Raw genomic sequence first — 15,948 nt, 5'->3', positions numbered from 1 at the left:
TGTGAGATATCAAATTCAAGTAAGAGGATGAATATTGAAAATACCATTTCAAATAACCAAATCTTCCTCCCTCCCATCCTTGAGAAAAAAAAAAAAAAACAGGTAATACGACTAATAGAATCAAGAAACAAAACAGAACAATACATTTGAGACGGCCAAGGATGAATGCGCAAAACGTTTACGAGAATACGAATGACACAAAAGCTGCTTAGAGAATCTGGTTCAGGATTCACACATAAATAACTCAAGTTTGATGGATATGTCGGAGGAAGATGAAGTGGAAGAGGAAGTGGAAGTACTCTTGCTAAGGTCACTAGAAACAGGATAGGATACCTTTTATAAACTCGCTCTCATCTCATGCATTACATGACTGGTAGTAATGACTACAGCCCAAGTTCTTTGAGAAGATTATTCCATCTGGGAGTTTCTTCGTCAAAAATGTATGTCAGAGGAGATACTAGAACCCCACTTCCTCCAATCTGCACCAAATGGTTCCACGTGAGAAACTATAAATAGTGTCGTGTGCGTGTGTGGCAAGCCAGTTGATAGTGGGATTAAAGGACGGAAGAGATGAAGTTAAGAACATCGTTTTTGTAAGTTGGGGATAATAATTGTAAAAGACAAAAGCTAATGGCTTACTGCTCTCAGCTGCTGAACCGACTTGTAGAGGAAATTTTTGGGGACACATATGACAATGGCATAGTAATCAGCTACCACCTTCCCATCACGTTTGCAGAAAACTGGACTCACAGTAGGGCCCTGTATTTACCAAAATGTAAATAAGAAAACATGATACGCAAAAATGTACGTTCACTTTCTAAAGAATTATTCTTTTTCTCCCTTTTCTATTGTGGTGTTATGAAAGAATTGCTTCCACCTGCAACCCAGACAATGATGGTTGACTTAAAACGCGCTCTGCGACTTCTTGTGCACTACTTCCTCTTATATTTGCAGTCACCTGCCAGTTAGAGCATGATAATATCAAGCTCAGAAGGAAAAGGAATATTGATCACAAACCAGACAACAACTCACCGTGAACTGACCAACAGCCCTTAGATGTGCCTCCAGTCTTTCAAGAATTTCATGGGTTGTGTCTAAAGCACCTTTTCTTTGAAGCAAGGACTTTCGGCTGGCAAGAAGAACAGCCTAGAAAACATTATCTTTGCAGTAAGAAAGCATCTGATATAAAAAAAATCAGTTTTACAAGACTAAAGGACAGAATCCAATAAAGAAGTTCACCTGGCTTTCCAAAACTACACCACCTTCAATTTCTTTCAAATTGTTTTCTTTCAGAGTAATCCCGCTACTAACAAGGTCCAAAATAGCATCAGCTATCCCCATCTGCATTTCAAAGGGGAAAACATGGTTCTGTAAGTATAGTGGAGTACAACTAAGCAGTGAAGGTTGTCCAGATTGCCATGTCTCCTTCAATCATGGATCCGACAAGTTCTATCAGGGAATCGACGTTATCTATCTTAGTATCTTACATCTTAATTCGTACATTAGCAGCAAGAAGTTTTGACCTAATTAATCTTTCCTAGCTGCAAACAAGGGGATAAAGTATAGTAAATGGGACAACGCATTTTCATCCCTGCTTGAAATGCTTTTCAGAGGTTACATTCTAGTACTAATTATGTTTCCAGACAACTGAAAGTTTGCCCAACATAGATCCTATTTCACAAGACAAACTTGCATAAGAAAAATGTCAGTTACTTGAGACACGCATGATACATGTTCTTGGAACAACTAAAACAATTACTATCTTTAATAGCTTGTTTCAAAGCATTTTTCTTGTAGTTGTTTTCACTCCGATATGTATGTATGTAGCTTACAATAGTAACATGCTTCAAGTAAACGGTTATAGTGACGACAATGTTCACGTAAATTGTTATAGTGATGACATGCTAAAGTAAATGGTTATAGTGATGACATGCTAAAGTAAATGGTTACTTTATCCAAAAAGGAACTACTACAAAAACTTAACTAAATGCTACAAGGAAATTTCAAGGTTTGGTCACTCGCAATAGCATCAGTCAATGCATTGAATCTGACATTAGCAGAATACAAGCAGTGTGAAAACCAGCAACCAACTCAAGACAAAAACTCTACATTTCGCCAAGAACTATTACCGCAGGGGCAGCTTCTAATGCTCCATCAGCCGTTGAAAAACTGACGTGTTCCAACCCATTTTCTTTAAGAAATTTGGGGCCAAGCTATGAAAAAGAACATCATTGAACTTATCCAATTAGTAATTCATTCAAACCCCAACTGAAACAATCTTTTACTTTCAAGAAAAAGAAGCAATGATGTGATGAATAATGAAGAAAAACACCATACATAAGTAAAGCCAGTAGCAACTCGAAGTGGCTTCTCCTCGGTCCATTGGGGCATCTGAGCTAGATCCCGGATTGAATTTATATTCTCGAAAATGCCGTATTTGGGTATCTAGTTTGAAAGGATGGCAGTGTCATGACATAAAAAATTCATCGTGGATGATATCAAGGGAAAAAAAAACTTACAGCAAGCGACAATCGGCAATCACCATATTCAAGGGCCTCATGAACAACGATAAGATCTTCACTACCCTATGGAAGAAAATAACAATCAGAAGCAAAAGGCCAAGCAAAATTCACTCCAAGTAATGAAAAAAGAACCGATTCAAAAGTTGGGGAAAGGGGAATTGGTTATATACTGAGACCCATACTTGTCCATACTCGCTTGCTGTATCAAGACCCACGATGCCGAGGTCCAGATCTCCAGATAACAATTTCCGAACAATGTCTTTAGGCCTTTGAAACCAGACTTCCAAGGCCGATAACTGTTAGAGAACAGAATGAATGTGTAAATAAAATGAATACACAAGAACATATGCAGAATTCTTCACATAGATTGATTGCTAAAACCGAAGCTCATTCGTTAGCAAGTACCTGCGGAATATTTGCAACATACTGACGAGGATTGACTTGTTTTACAGACAATTGACAGTCCTGGAGAGAAAAAAGAGTGTCAAACAAGTGGAAAAATCCCAAAAAGAAAAAAAAAAAAAAAGGTGAAGAAGAATGTACCTTGAGAAGGTCTAGGGTATCGGTTGCCATGCGACCTTTACTAGGCAACCCAAATCGAATCTCAGTTCTATCGGAGATCCTCCCGTGTGTGGTTCCAGTAAGAGTCTCGACCTGAGACTGTACGGCAGAGCAAATAAGCGTCGGCGGCTTCGAACAGAGGCGAGAATACGAAGAAGATGAATAAGAAGGCGAGGAAATGGCAATGAAAGGAATGGAGGAGGTCGGACATTGCTGAAAACTCGCTGTGAACGTCCACATCTTTCGCAATTCCGATTCAAGATGGATTAACTTTCAGATAAAACCCTAGGATTTCAGATGCGATTGAAATTAAGGATGAGATTAGAGTGGATGGAATACAGGAATCACCTCCGTTTGCCGCCGCCGCCGCCACCCAATCTCACAGCATAGATGAAGTCCTCAGTGTCGACCAAATATGCATTTTTTTATATCTAAAATATATATATATATATATATATATATATTCTTAAAAATAAAATTTAATTAATTATTAATTGGCAAGCATATTAATTTAATAAAAAAAATTGCGAGGTGGCTTCTCCTTCTTCTTCTTCTTTCTCTTTCCGGCCAAGCTTGTTGTGGCCGCCCTCATCCCCGGTCACTTTCAGACGGAGATGCTTCTATCTGCTCTTCCGTTGAAGAACGAAGCTTTGGATAGCTTTCCGTAGTGACCGGCGAGAAGGGCGAAAAGCAGCTGGCCAGGACGACGGCGGACGGCGTTGGTAACCTTTACCAAAGAAGACGATGAGGAAGAAGGAGGACGGCGGCCAGCGTCGGCGACCGTCGCCGAAGAAGACGAAGAAGAAGTAAGAGAAGATGCTGCCCCCACCATAAAAAATAATAATAATAATAAAACTAATATATTTATATATAAATTTACTACACTAAAAATTACAGATAGGATTGTCAATGTGACAAACTTAACCAAAGCTAGATGGATTTGTAGCATAAATAAAAGATTCATTGAACACTAGACTGATACTCTATGTTAACGTATGATCTCTCACTATTTTTATGATCATGAGTGTCATATCAAACATATTTTAGAATATACGAAACGACACATGCATGAGTCATATTGCAAGATAAATGTCTTGAGCGTCTGTACGTGGGAATATAATTTTAACAACAATATCATATGGCATGGATATGTCGACATTTTACCCCTACTCCTAAAAACGACATTGTTAAAGGTTGTAGTATAAATTCGAATATTGGAATAGGGAATTTTATATGCGTAAATAAAATGTAATGTAATAATATTTTAAAATTAAACTAAATTGATTTAATTTTTTAATTAAAAATTAGTATTATTATTAAAAAAAAATGGTTATTTTCTCCTACTTTATGAGGAGAATCGGTTCCATATGAACCATCCAATAAAAATTATGGAGAAACAAATTTCTATATATAAAAGTTGAAAAAGTATCGAAATAAATCGAATTTAATCCTCATTTTTTTTCTTTCAAGAATTGACATAAAGTTTTATCCCCTCAGGCCTCAATTTTGATATATCCAACTAAATTTAGTATATATTAAAAAAATATATATATATTAAAATTTTCTATAAAAAAGAAAAAGAAAAAGAAAAAGAAAAGAAAAGATTTGTCCCTGCCACGTCGTCAGATACTCTGGATAATTTTAGTGTGAGCATGCGGCACTGGATTCTAGCCTCAGTCTACTTGAACTTTCATGTCGAGTGAATTTAGGATGAATTTGCCTGAAATTTGACACTATATCGAGTGTCTTTTTCTGTCTGTGCAGTCTCACAATTATATCATGATCCAACCAATCTAATCAGCAGCCCACGTGAAGGAAGTGACGAAAATACGCTTACTCTTACGTGGCGAGATAATATTGGGTGAAAGAAAATTGTTCGGATATGAGTGAGGACCAGAGGAATATAACCCATTGCGCTTTGGGCTTTGTTTTTTTTTTTTTTCCCTCCAAATTCCCTTTTGCTGATATTGGATAGGCGGTTTTCTCAAACGAGTAAAATAATAATTAAAATAATAATGAATAAAGTTTCATTTTTTTAGGGTATTTTAAATTATAATTTATTTTATTTCTCATGAGAAAGCAAAAACATTGGGGGTCGAGGAAGAACAAGCTCTCTTCTTCTTCGCTCTCTCTACTCGCAGTTTCTCACTCTCTCCAGTCGTCAAATGCTCTCTTTGAAGCTCTGGATTGATCTCACTCACTCGTTCAATCTTCACTGACTTCCTTTTTCCCTCAATTTTCGGTACGATTTCGCTTCTCTTCGATCCCTACTTATTCTTTTTATTTTTGCTCTTGCTCTGATTTGTGATGTTCTTGTAATCTAACGAAATGGAAAGCGTAGAGATGTTTTGATTCACCTTCAAATGGTTTTAGCTGCTATTTGTTGGTTTGTGCCATTTTCGTGTGATTTTGGGATTTTGGGTTAGGTTTGATTTTGTGGAGTAATGCTTGATGATCGATCCGTGCTTTTGTTCTTTCAAATTTTATTGTATTTTTTGGTTTGAGCTTTGTATTTCATCCTCGTTATTTTGGTTTCGCCGTCGATTTTCTGTTTGGTTTGTATTTTTGTTTTGGATCGCATGAAATTGGAGGAGCTTGGTAATTGTATTGTATTATTGTGTTGTCGTGAATATTAATAAGGAGTTTATATACATACATACATATATATATGTATATAGATATATGTATTTGAATTATTGTTGACTATTGTTTTTCTGTTATGATTCTGGGGTTCTCCACCTAAAAAATTGTATTTTTGTTGAACAAAATCCAGAAAATGTCTACTTGTTGGTTTGGGGACGTATGGATCGGATTAAATCACCACGCTGAAACTAAACTAGTTTATTGCTTTTTTATTTTTTATTTACAGAAATTAAATTCAGGATGATCTTCATGCAGATAATTGTGATTTAGAAATTTTTTGTTATTTTTATTTTCATTGTTTTTAATTTAGGGTGAGGAATTAGAGAAGATGGTTGGGATGATTATGTAAGCAATTAACCGTCCTGTTCGTAATCTCCCTTTTAATCCCACAAAAAAAAAAAAAGAAAAAAAAAAAAAAGAAGAAGATAAAAGAAGATTTAACTTATGTGCAGATTGTCTTTCCATTTTCTTTCAATTGAATTTACCTGTGGGAACGTATTCTAGGAATTTGTCTGTATTTTAGTGCTCACAGAATCTGCTGAATCTGAGTAAAGTTCTTATCTTCTTTCTCATTTCGTTCCCATTTGCCACATATATTATATGCGAATAACTATTTATATTGTCTTCTTTCTGTATATTTTTGTTTACTAAAATCCTATCCTGTATTTTTTTTTTCTTCTTGGCATGGTTTCTTGAGTTCAGCTGGCATTCTCCTGATGAAGGAAGCATGTTCTGTGGTTTAGAGCTGAAGTCCATATCGTCTTCAAGAAATTTCTTCTGTTCTTTTGACTGTGTAAGTCCATGGGCTCAGTCATGAATAACTTGACTGTCGAAACAGATGATGCCTTTTCCAGTTTGCTCGAGCTTTCTGCAAATGATGACATTGATGCCTTTAAGAGATCGATTGAGCGCGACCCTTCTGGTATTGATGAGATTGGTTTGTGGTATGGTCGATTGAGAGGCTCAAAGCAGATGATTAATGAGCAGAGAACACCTTTAATGGTTGCTGCTACTTATGGAAGCATTGAGGTTCTGAAGCTTATTCTTTCTCTTTCTTGTGCTGATGTAAACCGCGCCGTTGGTCTTGACCGAAGCACTGCCCTTCATTGTGCAGCCTCAGGTGGGGCTGCAAATGCTGTAGATATTGTGAAGCTGCTCTTAGCTGCTGGTGCTGATTCTAGTATGGTTGATGGGAATGGACACCGACCCGTTGATGTGATTGTTGCCCCCCCAAGGCATGCAGAGTTTAAATCAATCCTTACAGAGCTTCTTAGAACATATGGTTTGTCTGGTGAAGGAAATCTTGATGGTTTAAAAGGCGCAAGAAATTTGCATTCTCCTCGCCCTTCATCTCCTCTGAATGCCCCCTCATCTGCATCAGAGTTGGTTTCTTCTCCAACAAAGTCGAAACTAAATGATTTTCCTATGTTTTCTCCATCTGAGAAGAAAGAATACCCTGTTGATATTTCTCTTCCGGACATCAAGAACAGTATTTACTCAACTGATGAATTTCGAATGTATTCGTTCAAGGTTCGACCCTGTTCACGGGCTTACTCTCATGATTGGACTGAGTGCCCCTTTGTCCACCCTGGAGAGAATGCCAGGAGGAGGGATCCAAGAAAGTTTCATTATAGCTGTGTACCTTGTCCCGATTTTCGGAAGGGTGCTTGCAGATGGGGAGATATGTGTGAATATGCTCACGGGGTGTTCGAGTGCTGGCTGCACCCAGCACAATATCGGACCCGACTTTGCAAAGATGGCACAAATTGCTCAAGGAGAGTCTGCTTCTTTGCACACAGGACTGAGGAACTTCGACCACTGTATGTTTCGACTGGCTCTGCAACTTCTGGGGCTTCTGCTATGGAATATAATAATACAGTCATGAACCTTCTACCTGGTTCTCCATCTTCAGTCCCTATGATATCTCCATCATCGTTCACTCCTCCAATGTCTCCCTCTGCCAATGGCATGTCTCACTCATCCATGGCGTGGTCTCAACCGAATGTACCTGTCTTGCATCTTCCAGGAAGCAATATTCAATCCAGCCGCCTAAGATCTTCTTTGAGTGCAAGAGACATCCCTGCGGAGGACTTCGATTATCTGAGCGATTTTGATATGCAACAACAGCAGCTGGTTAATGACTTGAACTGTCTTTCTCAGCCACCATTAAGTTCAAACTCATTGAGCCGTTCTGGTCGGCTGAAGACTCTGACTCCTTCGAATCTTGACGATCTCTTCTCTGCTGAAAGTTTATCTCCCAGATACTCCGATCAAGCTTTGGCTTCAGCTGTTTTCTCCCCTACACACAAATCAGCTGTTATCAATCAATTTCAGCAGCAACAAAATATTTTGTCACCAATCAATACAAATTTCTCTCCTAAAAATGTTGACCACCCTCTATTGCAGGCTTCCTTTGGGGTTCCATCATCTGGGAGGATGTCTCCACGAAATCTGGAACCGATCTCTCCCATGGGCTCTCGCTTGTCCATGTTAGCTCATAGAGAGAAACAGCCACCGTTTGGCAGCCTCAGCTCGCGTGAACTAGGTGCCAATTCTGCTTCTGTTGTTGGTTCCCCTACAAGTTCTTGGTCTAAATGGGGACCTTCTAATAGAAGACCTGATTGGGCAGTCAATGCAGATGAAATGGGTAAACTTAAGCAATCGTCGTCGTTTGAGCTTGGGAACAATGGAGAAGAACCAGATTTATCATGGGTTCAATCGCTTGTAAAAGAATCTCCAACTGAGATAAAAGAAAAGCAGGCTCATCCCAACTCAGGTGGCAATAATTTTGTATCTGAAGGTGAGAGTTCTAACATGAACTCCCAAATGGAGTCAGTTGACCATGCTGCATTGGGAGCATGGCTCGAGCAAATGCAGCTCGATCATCTCGTCGCACAACAAAACTGAAGTCGTGTCGGTGGAGGTAGTTAACAACAGTTATATTTTGGTATATAACATGCCTTTTTTTTTTTTCTTTTTTCGATTTTTGTTGTTGGGCATGGGAAGAAAAAATGCATCTTCACGAGGCGAAAGGGGGGAGTTAATCACCCTCACTCGAAGGCGACCATTTTTATGACAACCTCTTAGTTAATGTCGACAATTTAGAACCCAGGTAGGTTTTATTCTTTGTTTTTTAAACTTAGATCCTATTAGGTTGGCATTAAAAAGAAGAAAAATGTCCCAAAATTCCCAGTTGTGAGTAGCATCATCATGTTTAATTGTAATGAACATCATATCACATTCACATCTTAATTCATCACCTCATTCATTAACTTAACCAAGCAATTCCCACTGTTTACCCACTGTTGGATTGATTGAACACTTGTGTGGAGAAGGAACTTGATTCTGAGTAGTGAAGATAAGATAATGGATTCTTTATCTTTTGTAGATTATATGAATGGAACGATTAGATTATGGGAGTTCTGTGTAATGGTCACATCATAATCAGTTGATGTTGATTTGTTTGAAGGATCAGTTTTTTAATGTATTATTTAAATAATCTATGGAGGTAATATTCCTGTGCTCAAATCTTTGTGTAATCTTTTGGAAATAGATGCTTTCAAATTTCATTTTCATATTTCATACTAATGATCTATTAGGTTCGTTATATAAAACTTCTAGAAAATAGTGAAAATTAAGAGACTTATAAAGCGGGTTGTGTAGTATCTTATTGTCATTATAGTCCACATTTTGGTCACAATCGTAATCATAGTTTTATCCAACATCGATCTTAAATTTTAAAAATTAGTATGAGATATTTGATAGCCTCGCATCATTGTATACAATTTTTTTGGGTAATTTTTCTCTCACTCACCAAAATTTTCCTATCAAATAAAAGTTTAGTTTGAAATTTTTATAAATTTACAGACTCCTTATAAATAATATATAAATTTTAGGATTTTATTAGGCATAAAAACTTTCATCAAATCAATCAATTTTTAATGGATCTTTAAAAGTTAAGAAATTAATTAAGACATATTAAATATATTAAAAGTTTTAAAATCTATATGTAAATATACAATTCAGCTCAAATAAAATTAAGAAGTTAAAAGGGCATTTATTTTTATTTTTTTAGAAAAGTAAAAATCGTGGTAAAAATACCCTTTTGGGTTTTATCTAAACAAAGTCTATGGTTTAACTTCATTCTTCTTCGAGATCCTTTCGATGTTCTTCGCCGATTCCATCCTTCTTCGGAATCCTCGTATCTTCTTCCAATTCCCTCTACATCGAGCTATTGAATGATCGTTGTAAATCTTTCCTTTTTGATTCTTCGACAGTTCGTTGTAATGGCAGGAAACCCTAAATGATCGTGTTTATTGCTTGTTGATTCTCTTCAGTGTGACATGAGCTTTGGATTCTGCATTAAATTGTGCTAATTTAGTTGAATTCGGGCGTTTTGTGCCTTGATTCCCGATGGAGAACGAACATGAATCTGCTTCAAGTTCAGCTGTTGCTTGGCGTTGGACCGTTGAAGCCCTTGCAAGTTTCAAGGAAGTGAAACACTCTCTATTACGTGGTACTCACTGTCAATTCTTTAGATCCTTTAGAGTCAAATTATTATTGTATAACTCAGCGTTCTATCTTTTTACAGATGTAATTGATGAGGGTAAAGAATTACCTGAGGTTACAAGAAAGAACGCCGGGGAAATGATTGCTTTGAGATGCTTGGAGGGTTTGTTTGGCCCTTTAAATTACAGTGGAGAAAATGGCTCTCCTGCTGAACAATCAAAAGTTATGTTCGATTCATCTGAGTGCTGTGAAGATGTTCTTAAACGCGTATGTAAGGAGGTAATACTTCTTCAAAATTTTGTTGTAGATTTCTGATTTCCTAGCCCTATAGTGCATTGTGTTTAGGAAGCGAACTGAGCCTGATTATCTCCATATCAGATATATACATTCTGGCTTTCAAGAAATGGGTATGCATTGACATAGAATTTTGTTTTTTTGCTGTGGTTGTTAGACTTCAAAATCTGCCTTAAGAATGGCTGAACCAGATATGTCAAAATGGGATGTTAGTCCCTTTATTGCTCAAAAAAGAGCATCCATGCGGTGTACATTGCTTCAGGTGAAAACAATTCATGACTTGTCTCTACTCTCTACTTTATTTGCTCCCATCCTTTTTCGAAGGTATGGCCATTTGTGAAGTTGTTGTTTTGTTTCTTTTGGTACAGCTGCAAGATTCAATTCTTGATGGTACACATCCATATGCTGATTTCTTAATGCAGAAGAGTGGGTTGATGCCCGTAAAAATGCAGGATAGGATTTTTCTGAATAATGGCGATCTTAACGAGCGCTGCAGGAGACTAGATACTAGCTCTTCTGATCCTCAAGCTCAAAAGGAAACGGGCAGAGGAAGCCCTGTACTGCTTGAGGAAGAAAGAAGAAGACTGTCTGTGGCAGACCCATCTACTTCTAGTTTGTTACCATCTAAAAGGAGTATTGTTGATTTAACATCTGAAGATGAGGCAAGACAGTTACTTGGTTGTAATGATGGTTACGTGAATGCTAAGAGGCGTAAGGGGCTTGATGCACATACTTCGCATTCAGGACATGAAGTGGCTTCTTCACATGGAGCTGAGGTGTTTGAAGCTTCACCTGAAAGAGTTGTGACACAAGAGAGAGATGATATTGATCATCAGATGACTTCCGTGGAAGACAAAGTTGTAGAGGAGGAGCATTTTGGGTCAAAGAAGTCAGGACAGTATACTGCTACTGATGAACTGCATCAGGTTGAATCAAGTACTCCTTGTTATACTAAGTTGCGACCTTCACAAGATGTTGAGATGGATGAAGTTATTAGTTTGGAGAAATCAAAAGATGGAAATGAACTGCCAGTTGAACAAAAAGCATCTAATAATTCTCCTGTTGAAGGCAACCTGCATGATATCATCACCGGTGATTCCAAGCATGACTTCGGGGTTGATAATAATGTAAATGAAATGAACACTCTGTCCCATTGTGGATTTCTGCCGAAGACCGTTGCTACCGATATTGATGTTGGCATGAATCCCGATGAGAAAGAGAAAGATATGTTAAGTGATAGTGATGGATACCATATTCAAACGATTGCAGCGAAAAAGAAAGAATTTATTAGTTCTCAATGTATGGCGGATCGTGATTCTTTTCTATTAGCTGAGGGGAGCGTTTGTGTGAAATGCAATGAAGGTGGTCAGTTATTGTCCTGTAATGTTAGTGATTGTCCTTTGGTGGTTCATGATAAGTGCTTGGATTCCTCAGCTAGGATGCATGGTGAAGGCGGTTTTAGTTGTCCATTCTGCTTATGCTCACTTGCTATATCAGAATACCTTGAAGCTAAGAAGAATGCTGCATTGGCAAAGAAAAATATTGCTTCCTTTTTTCGTACTTGTTTGGGACAATACTCAATACTTATTCAAGAGGCATTGCAACAAAAAGATCTTGATCCTTCACGAAATGCTAGAGTTGAGGATGCTGCTAAAATTAGTGAACAACACTTGGAAAATCAAGACAATCAAGTAACTCTAGATGGAGAACATGTAAAGGAAGCTGTTAACCATCAATCCGCGACAGTTACAGATATTGAGCGAAGAATAGAGCTGTCGAAGTCATTGCAAATTCCTAATTCCAATCGCCGAGAAAACGAGGCAAGTTCTTCGAGAGTTGCGCCCGATGTTTTATCTGGAGAGAAAGACGGCGATGAATTGGTGAACCAAGAGTGTCAAGGAAATGTTGCAGAACTGAAAGATGGTCTAGAAGCCACAGAGCAACATGACATTTATGATACTCTCCACGAAGATCAAGGGCCAGTTGAAGCAGCGGGTATGCAAGAAGGTTTACAGTACCAAACTGATGACAAGGAAGAGGAACCTTCTTATGCTATAAATATAGGAGGAGAAAAATATTCTGATGATGATGACAATGATCAGTCTATCATTTCTAGATATTCCATAAGATTTCGACGGAAATATCATCAGTTAGTTTCTTCATACTTCTGTAGTAGTTAGTTTCTATTTGCTATTACCCTCCATTCCTGTTTTGGTTTAGGCTAACTGTGAATTTTTCAAGTAGGGAATAATGGTGATTTTTTCGATATGGCCTTAACGTACCACCCTTTCAAGAACGTAAAAGCCCTATTGTGGAAAAATCTCATCATGGCTCTCTTTTCGAATCTATGAAAAGAAAGAAATCAGAGAATATTTGCAGAAAAGACACGGACCTACACAAAACTTTTCGGCAATATTGCTTATCAAGCTATATCTTGGTGTAAATTGTAGATATAATTGTATAAGCCTGAATAGAATTCATAATAAATTAGTGGGATAAAAATTTACATGTTCCATCTATGGGGCACCTCGCATCAAAGAAGTGATAGATTTCGGGGAGCAAGTTGTCGTATGACTTTTGGGAGAAATTATTTGATTAGGTTGGAACAATGCGGTAAACGTTCTTATACCATCGTAATTTATCATAGTTTTGGAACTTACTAGTGGGTAGGATGTGCTTGTAAGTAAGCATATTTTAGATGCATTATGATATTTGGCCTTATATGAGTACTGATTTGAGATTGAAACCATTAATCAGATGTGGATAACACGTGTTTCTTAGGTTGGGATGAGAAGAAGATGACTCCACTGCATCAACAATTCAAGCTCCTTAGGAAGCACGAACATGGGATAAAGATGAAGAGCAGAGACTCGAGAATCATGGCACAAAAACATGTGAAAAAGAAGAGCCCGTGAACTGCAAAAATGAACTGAGGTGACTTTCTCTCTTCACTCTTCACTTGTCACTCTTCTTCAACTCACTTAGATCTCTCCAATATAGAATCCTATGAACAACACTACTCTCACACTTCATTTAATTTCCTTTTACCTCCTCATTCTACCGTTCCTCTCTCTTTTTGTTTGTTTCTGTAATCAATTTCACTTCTCTTATCATCTTCTATGTTTCAAATCTTCTCTCTATTCCTTAATCCTTAATGACAGTCCTTAATCCTTAATTTGTCATGTTCAATCATGTTTACTTAATGGGTGTTCTTTCGAATTTCACGTAGCATAGCATACGAGAGTGTTTTTAGTAAAAATGATCTGTTTTATAAGTGATTAATGCATGGTGCCAAATGTAGGAAAGTATTGCAAATGTTTACGAGAGTCAAATGGTGTCAAATGTAGTCTTTACCTTAAAATTTGGGTCGTCATAATTTAACCCAAAATATGATATGATACCCTTCGGTGCCAATTAACATCCGTTAATCCATACCATTAGGATAAGAAAAAGATAGAATGTGAACATCAATTATAAAGTTTATAAAAAGTACGTGAGTTATACTGTAACATAGTTTTTGAAATCACAAAGCACATAGATACATACACACAACACAACGGTCCAAAAACTATATAATATGGCCATCTCCGAACGTGACAACATTAATACCCCCACTCCCATTTCATTTGATTTCCTCTTCTACATATCCCTCCGCTCCCTTTCACCACCTTCATTCCCCCACTCATCTTCTTCACTTACTCTCCATAACCAAAATGGATAGCGGCAGCAGAGACAAAAAATCCCACTCTCCACTTCTTAAGCCATGGAAGAAAGGCCCTTCCCGAGGCAAAGGCGGCCCTCTCAACGCCTCCTGCGAGTACCGTGGCGTCCGGCAGCGGACTTGGGGCAAGTGGGTGGCTGAGATCCGCGAGCCCAAGAAGCGCACCAGGCTCTGGCTGGGCTCCTTCGCCACTGCTGAAGAGGCCGCCATGGCTTATGATCAAGCTGCCACTAGACTCTATGGCCCTGATGCTTATCTCAATCTTCCCCACTTGCAGCCAAATTCTAGTGCTGCTAAATCTAATATCTTCAAATGGGTTCCTTCTAAAAACTTCATTTCTATGTTCCCTCATCATCGCCCTGCCGGTTTCATGCTTAATCTCAATGCTCAGCCTAGTGTTCATCTCATTCATCAGAGGCTTCAGCAGCTTCAAACCTCTCGTGGCTTTCTCTCTCCTTCCAAGGTATTGGAATTTCACTTTGTATATGAAATGCTTGTTTTTATTTAAATTTAAACTTTCATGACCTCTCTTTCTCTATACAAGAAAGTTGAAGACAAGAGAGAAACAGAGGGAGAGAAGGACGATGAAGCGCCGGTGGAAGACGAGGCAGTGATGACGACGACGACTACGACAATAAGAGCTGTGGAAGAGAAACCACAAATTGATCTAAACGAGTTTCTACAACAACTTGGGATTATGAAAGAGGAGAAAGTGATTGAATCATCAGAAGGAGAGGAAGGGAATGGAGGCTGTTGTTTGGGATCAGAATCATCTAATAATAATTTGAAAGATCATTACAGTGATGAACTTGAAGTACTTAGTGACAAAAGCTTTAACTGGGATTCCATAATGGACGTGAATGCCAATATTGAAGATCTTCATCACCACCATCATCATCAAATTGGAAACTTTGAAGTTTATGATTATGTTCATAACTACGAAGATGATCTAAGTTTTCCCAACTCCATTTGGGATTTTCAAGAGGACCATTCCACCGGAATCATACCTTGACCCTGTTTTGTTCCATGAATTAGGTTGGAAGTGCAAGTTTGAGGATCACTTTTTGTTCTCGAGGGGTTATATATATGTAGTTCAAATAATGATGATGGGGGAAACAGAGCACATGAGGGAATGAGAAGAGAGTTTTAAACATAATAGTCATCCGGTCCATTCGAGTATAGCTGCTTAGTCAACGAATACGTGAAAACGAGTGTTTTGGTAACATATCAGCAATTTGTAATGAGACAATGTCAAGTTGAGATAGACCTCAACATGCTTGGTTTGCTCACGGAAAACTAAATCATGTACTATTTTAATAGTACTCTAATTATCACGATACCAGAGTAAGATGATGTAAATAAACATATATCTGCAAGCAGTAGCTACGTAATCGAACAATTTTACAAGTAGTTGAGGTCATAACACGATATTTAGCTTCTATATAAAATCGTGAAATAGCATTATGTTTCGACGTTTGATATATTAATTGGAATAAAATCTTCCCCGGCTTTCCTCAAGAAAATTAGGTTAAATTTGTAAATGAAAATTAGGTTAAATTTGTAATTAAATTTGGAAAAATGAGAAGAATTTATAAATATTTGATCTTCAATCCTAAACTAAAACAAATTTGGTAAATAAAAAAAAAAAAATTTTAAACCTAATTGGTTGAGATATAATCTTATCAATTTTAATAAATA

General features: G+C 37.7%; 4 protein-coding genes across 8 annotated transcripts; 3 read left to right on the top strand and 1 right to left on the bottom strand.

Annotated features, from left to right (window-relative positions):
- Positions 1 to 14: 14 nt before the first annotated feature.
- LOC111799687 (ATP phosphoribosyltransferase 1, chloroplastic) lies at positions 15 to 3,881 on the bottom strand. Of its 3 annotated transcripts, none has more exons than XM_023683125.2 (12): positions 3,432 to 3,881; positions 3,066 to 3,353; positions 2,928 to 2,987; positions 2,705 to 2,818; positions 2,520 to 2,585; positions 2,338 to 2,445; positions 2,130 to 2,213; positions 1,240 to 1,341; positions 1,033 to 1,146; positions 878 to 958; positions 640 to 759; positions 15 to 479 (listed from the first exon to the last, which is right to left on the bottom strand). In XM_023683125.2, exons 2-12 carry the CDS (start codon positions 3,321 to 3,323, stop codon positions 384 to 386), a joined length of 1,203 nt encoding a protein of 400 aa, XP_023538893.1. In that variant the 5' UTR covers positions 3,324 to 3,353; positions 3,432 to 3,881; the 3' UTR covers positions 15 to 383. The 3 variants fall into 3 exon arrangements, with proteins under 3 accessions (XP_023538893.1, XP_023538895.1, XP_086982000.1); XM_023683127.2 differs by having other exon boundaries at positions 3,066 to 3,182; positions 3,432 to 3,880; XM_087125874.1 differs by having other exon boundaries at positions 3,066 to 3,881.
- Positions 3,882 to 5,134: 1,253 nt separating this feature from the next.
- On the top strand, positions 5,135 to 9,003 carry LOC111799688 (zinc finger CCCH domain-containing protein 30). Of its 2 annotated transcripts, none has more exons than XM_023683128.2 (2): positions 5,135 to 5,325; positions 6,429 to 9,003. In XM_023683128.2, exon 2 carries the CDS (start codon positions 6,528 to 6,530, stop codon positions 8,631 to 8,633), a length of 2,106 nt encoding a protein of 701 aa, XP_023538896.2. In that variant the 5' UTR covers positions 5,135 to 5,325; positions 6,429 to 6,527; the 3' UTR covers positions 8,634 to 9,003. The 2 variants fall into 2 exon arrangements, with proteins under 2 accessions (XP_023538896.2, XP_023538897.2); XM_023683129.2 differs by lacking the exon at positions 5,135 to 5,325 and having other exon boundaries at positions 6,615 to 6,755; positions 6,841 to 9,003.
- Positions 9,004 to 9,842: 839 nt separating this feature from the next.
- Positions 9,843 to 13,644, top strand: LOC111799689 (uncharacterized). 2 transcript variants are annotated; one of them, XM_023683131.2, is made up of 5 exons: positions 9,843 to 10,242; positions 10,318 to 10,514; positions 10,687 to 10,791; positions 10,898 to 12,678; positions 13,311 to 13,644. In XM_023683131.2, the coding sequence occupies exons 1-5, from the start codon at positions 10,140 to 10,142 to the stop codon at positions 13,318 to 13,320; spliced, it is 2,196 nt and encodes a 731-aa protein (XP_023538899.2). In that variant the 5' UTR covers positions 9,843 to 10,139; the 3' UTR covers positions 13,321 to 13,644. The 2 variants fall into 2 exon arrangements, with proteins under 2 accessions (XP_023538899.2, XP_023538898.2); XM_023683130.2 differs by lacking the exon at positions 13,311 to 13,644 and having other exon boundaries at positions 10,898 to 12,797.
- A 124-nt stretch (positions 13,645 to 13,768) lies between these two features.
- Positions 13,769 to 15,587, top strand: LOC111799690 (dehydration-responsive element-binding protein 2F). Its single transcript, XM_023683132.2, has 2 exons — positions 13,769 to 14,713; positions 14,795 to 15,587. Exons 1-2 carry the CDS (start codon positions 14,243 to 14,245, stop codon positions 15,260 to 15,262), a joined length of 939 nt encoding a protein of 312 aa, XP_023538900.2. The 5' UTR covers positions 13,769 to 14,242; the 3' UTR covers positions 15,263 to 15,587.
- The last annotated feature ends 361 nt before the right edge of the window (positions 15,588 to 15,948 follow it).

The sequence above is a fragment of the Cucurbita pepo genome, chromosome 8 (genome assembly GCF_057944985.1).
Source record: "Cucurbita pepo subsp. pepo isolate OVF chromosome 8, ASM5794498v1, whole genome shotgun sequence".
Classification (NCBI taxonomy): Eukaryota; Viridiplantae; Streptophyta; class Magnoliopsida; order Cucurbitales; family Cucurbitaceae; genus Cucurbita; species Cucurbita pepo.
This window is presented reverse-complemented; position numbering and strand designations above follow the sequence as displayed.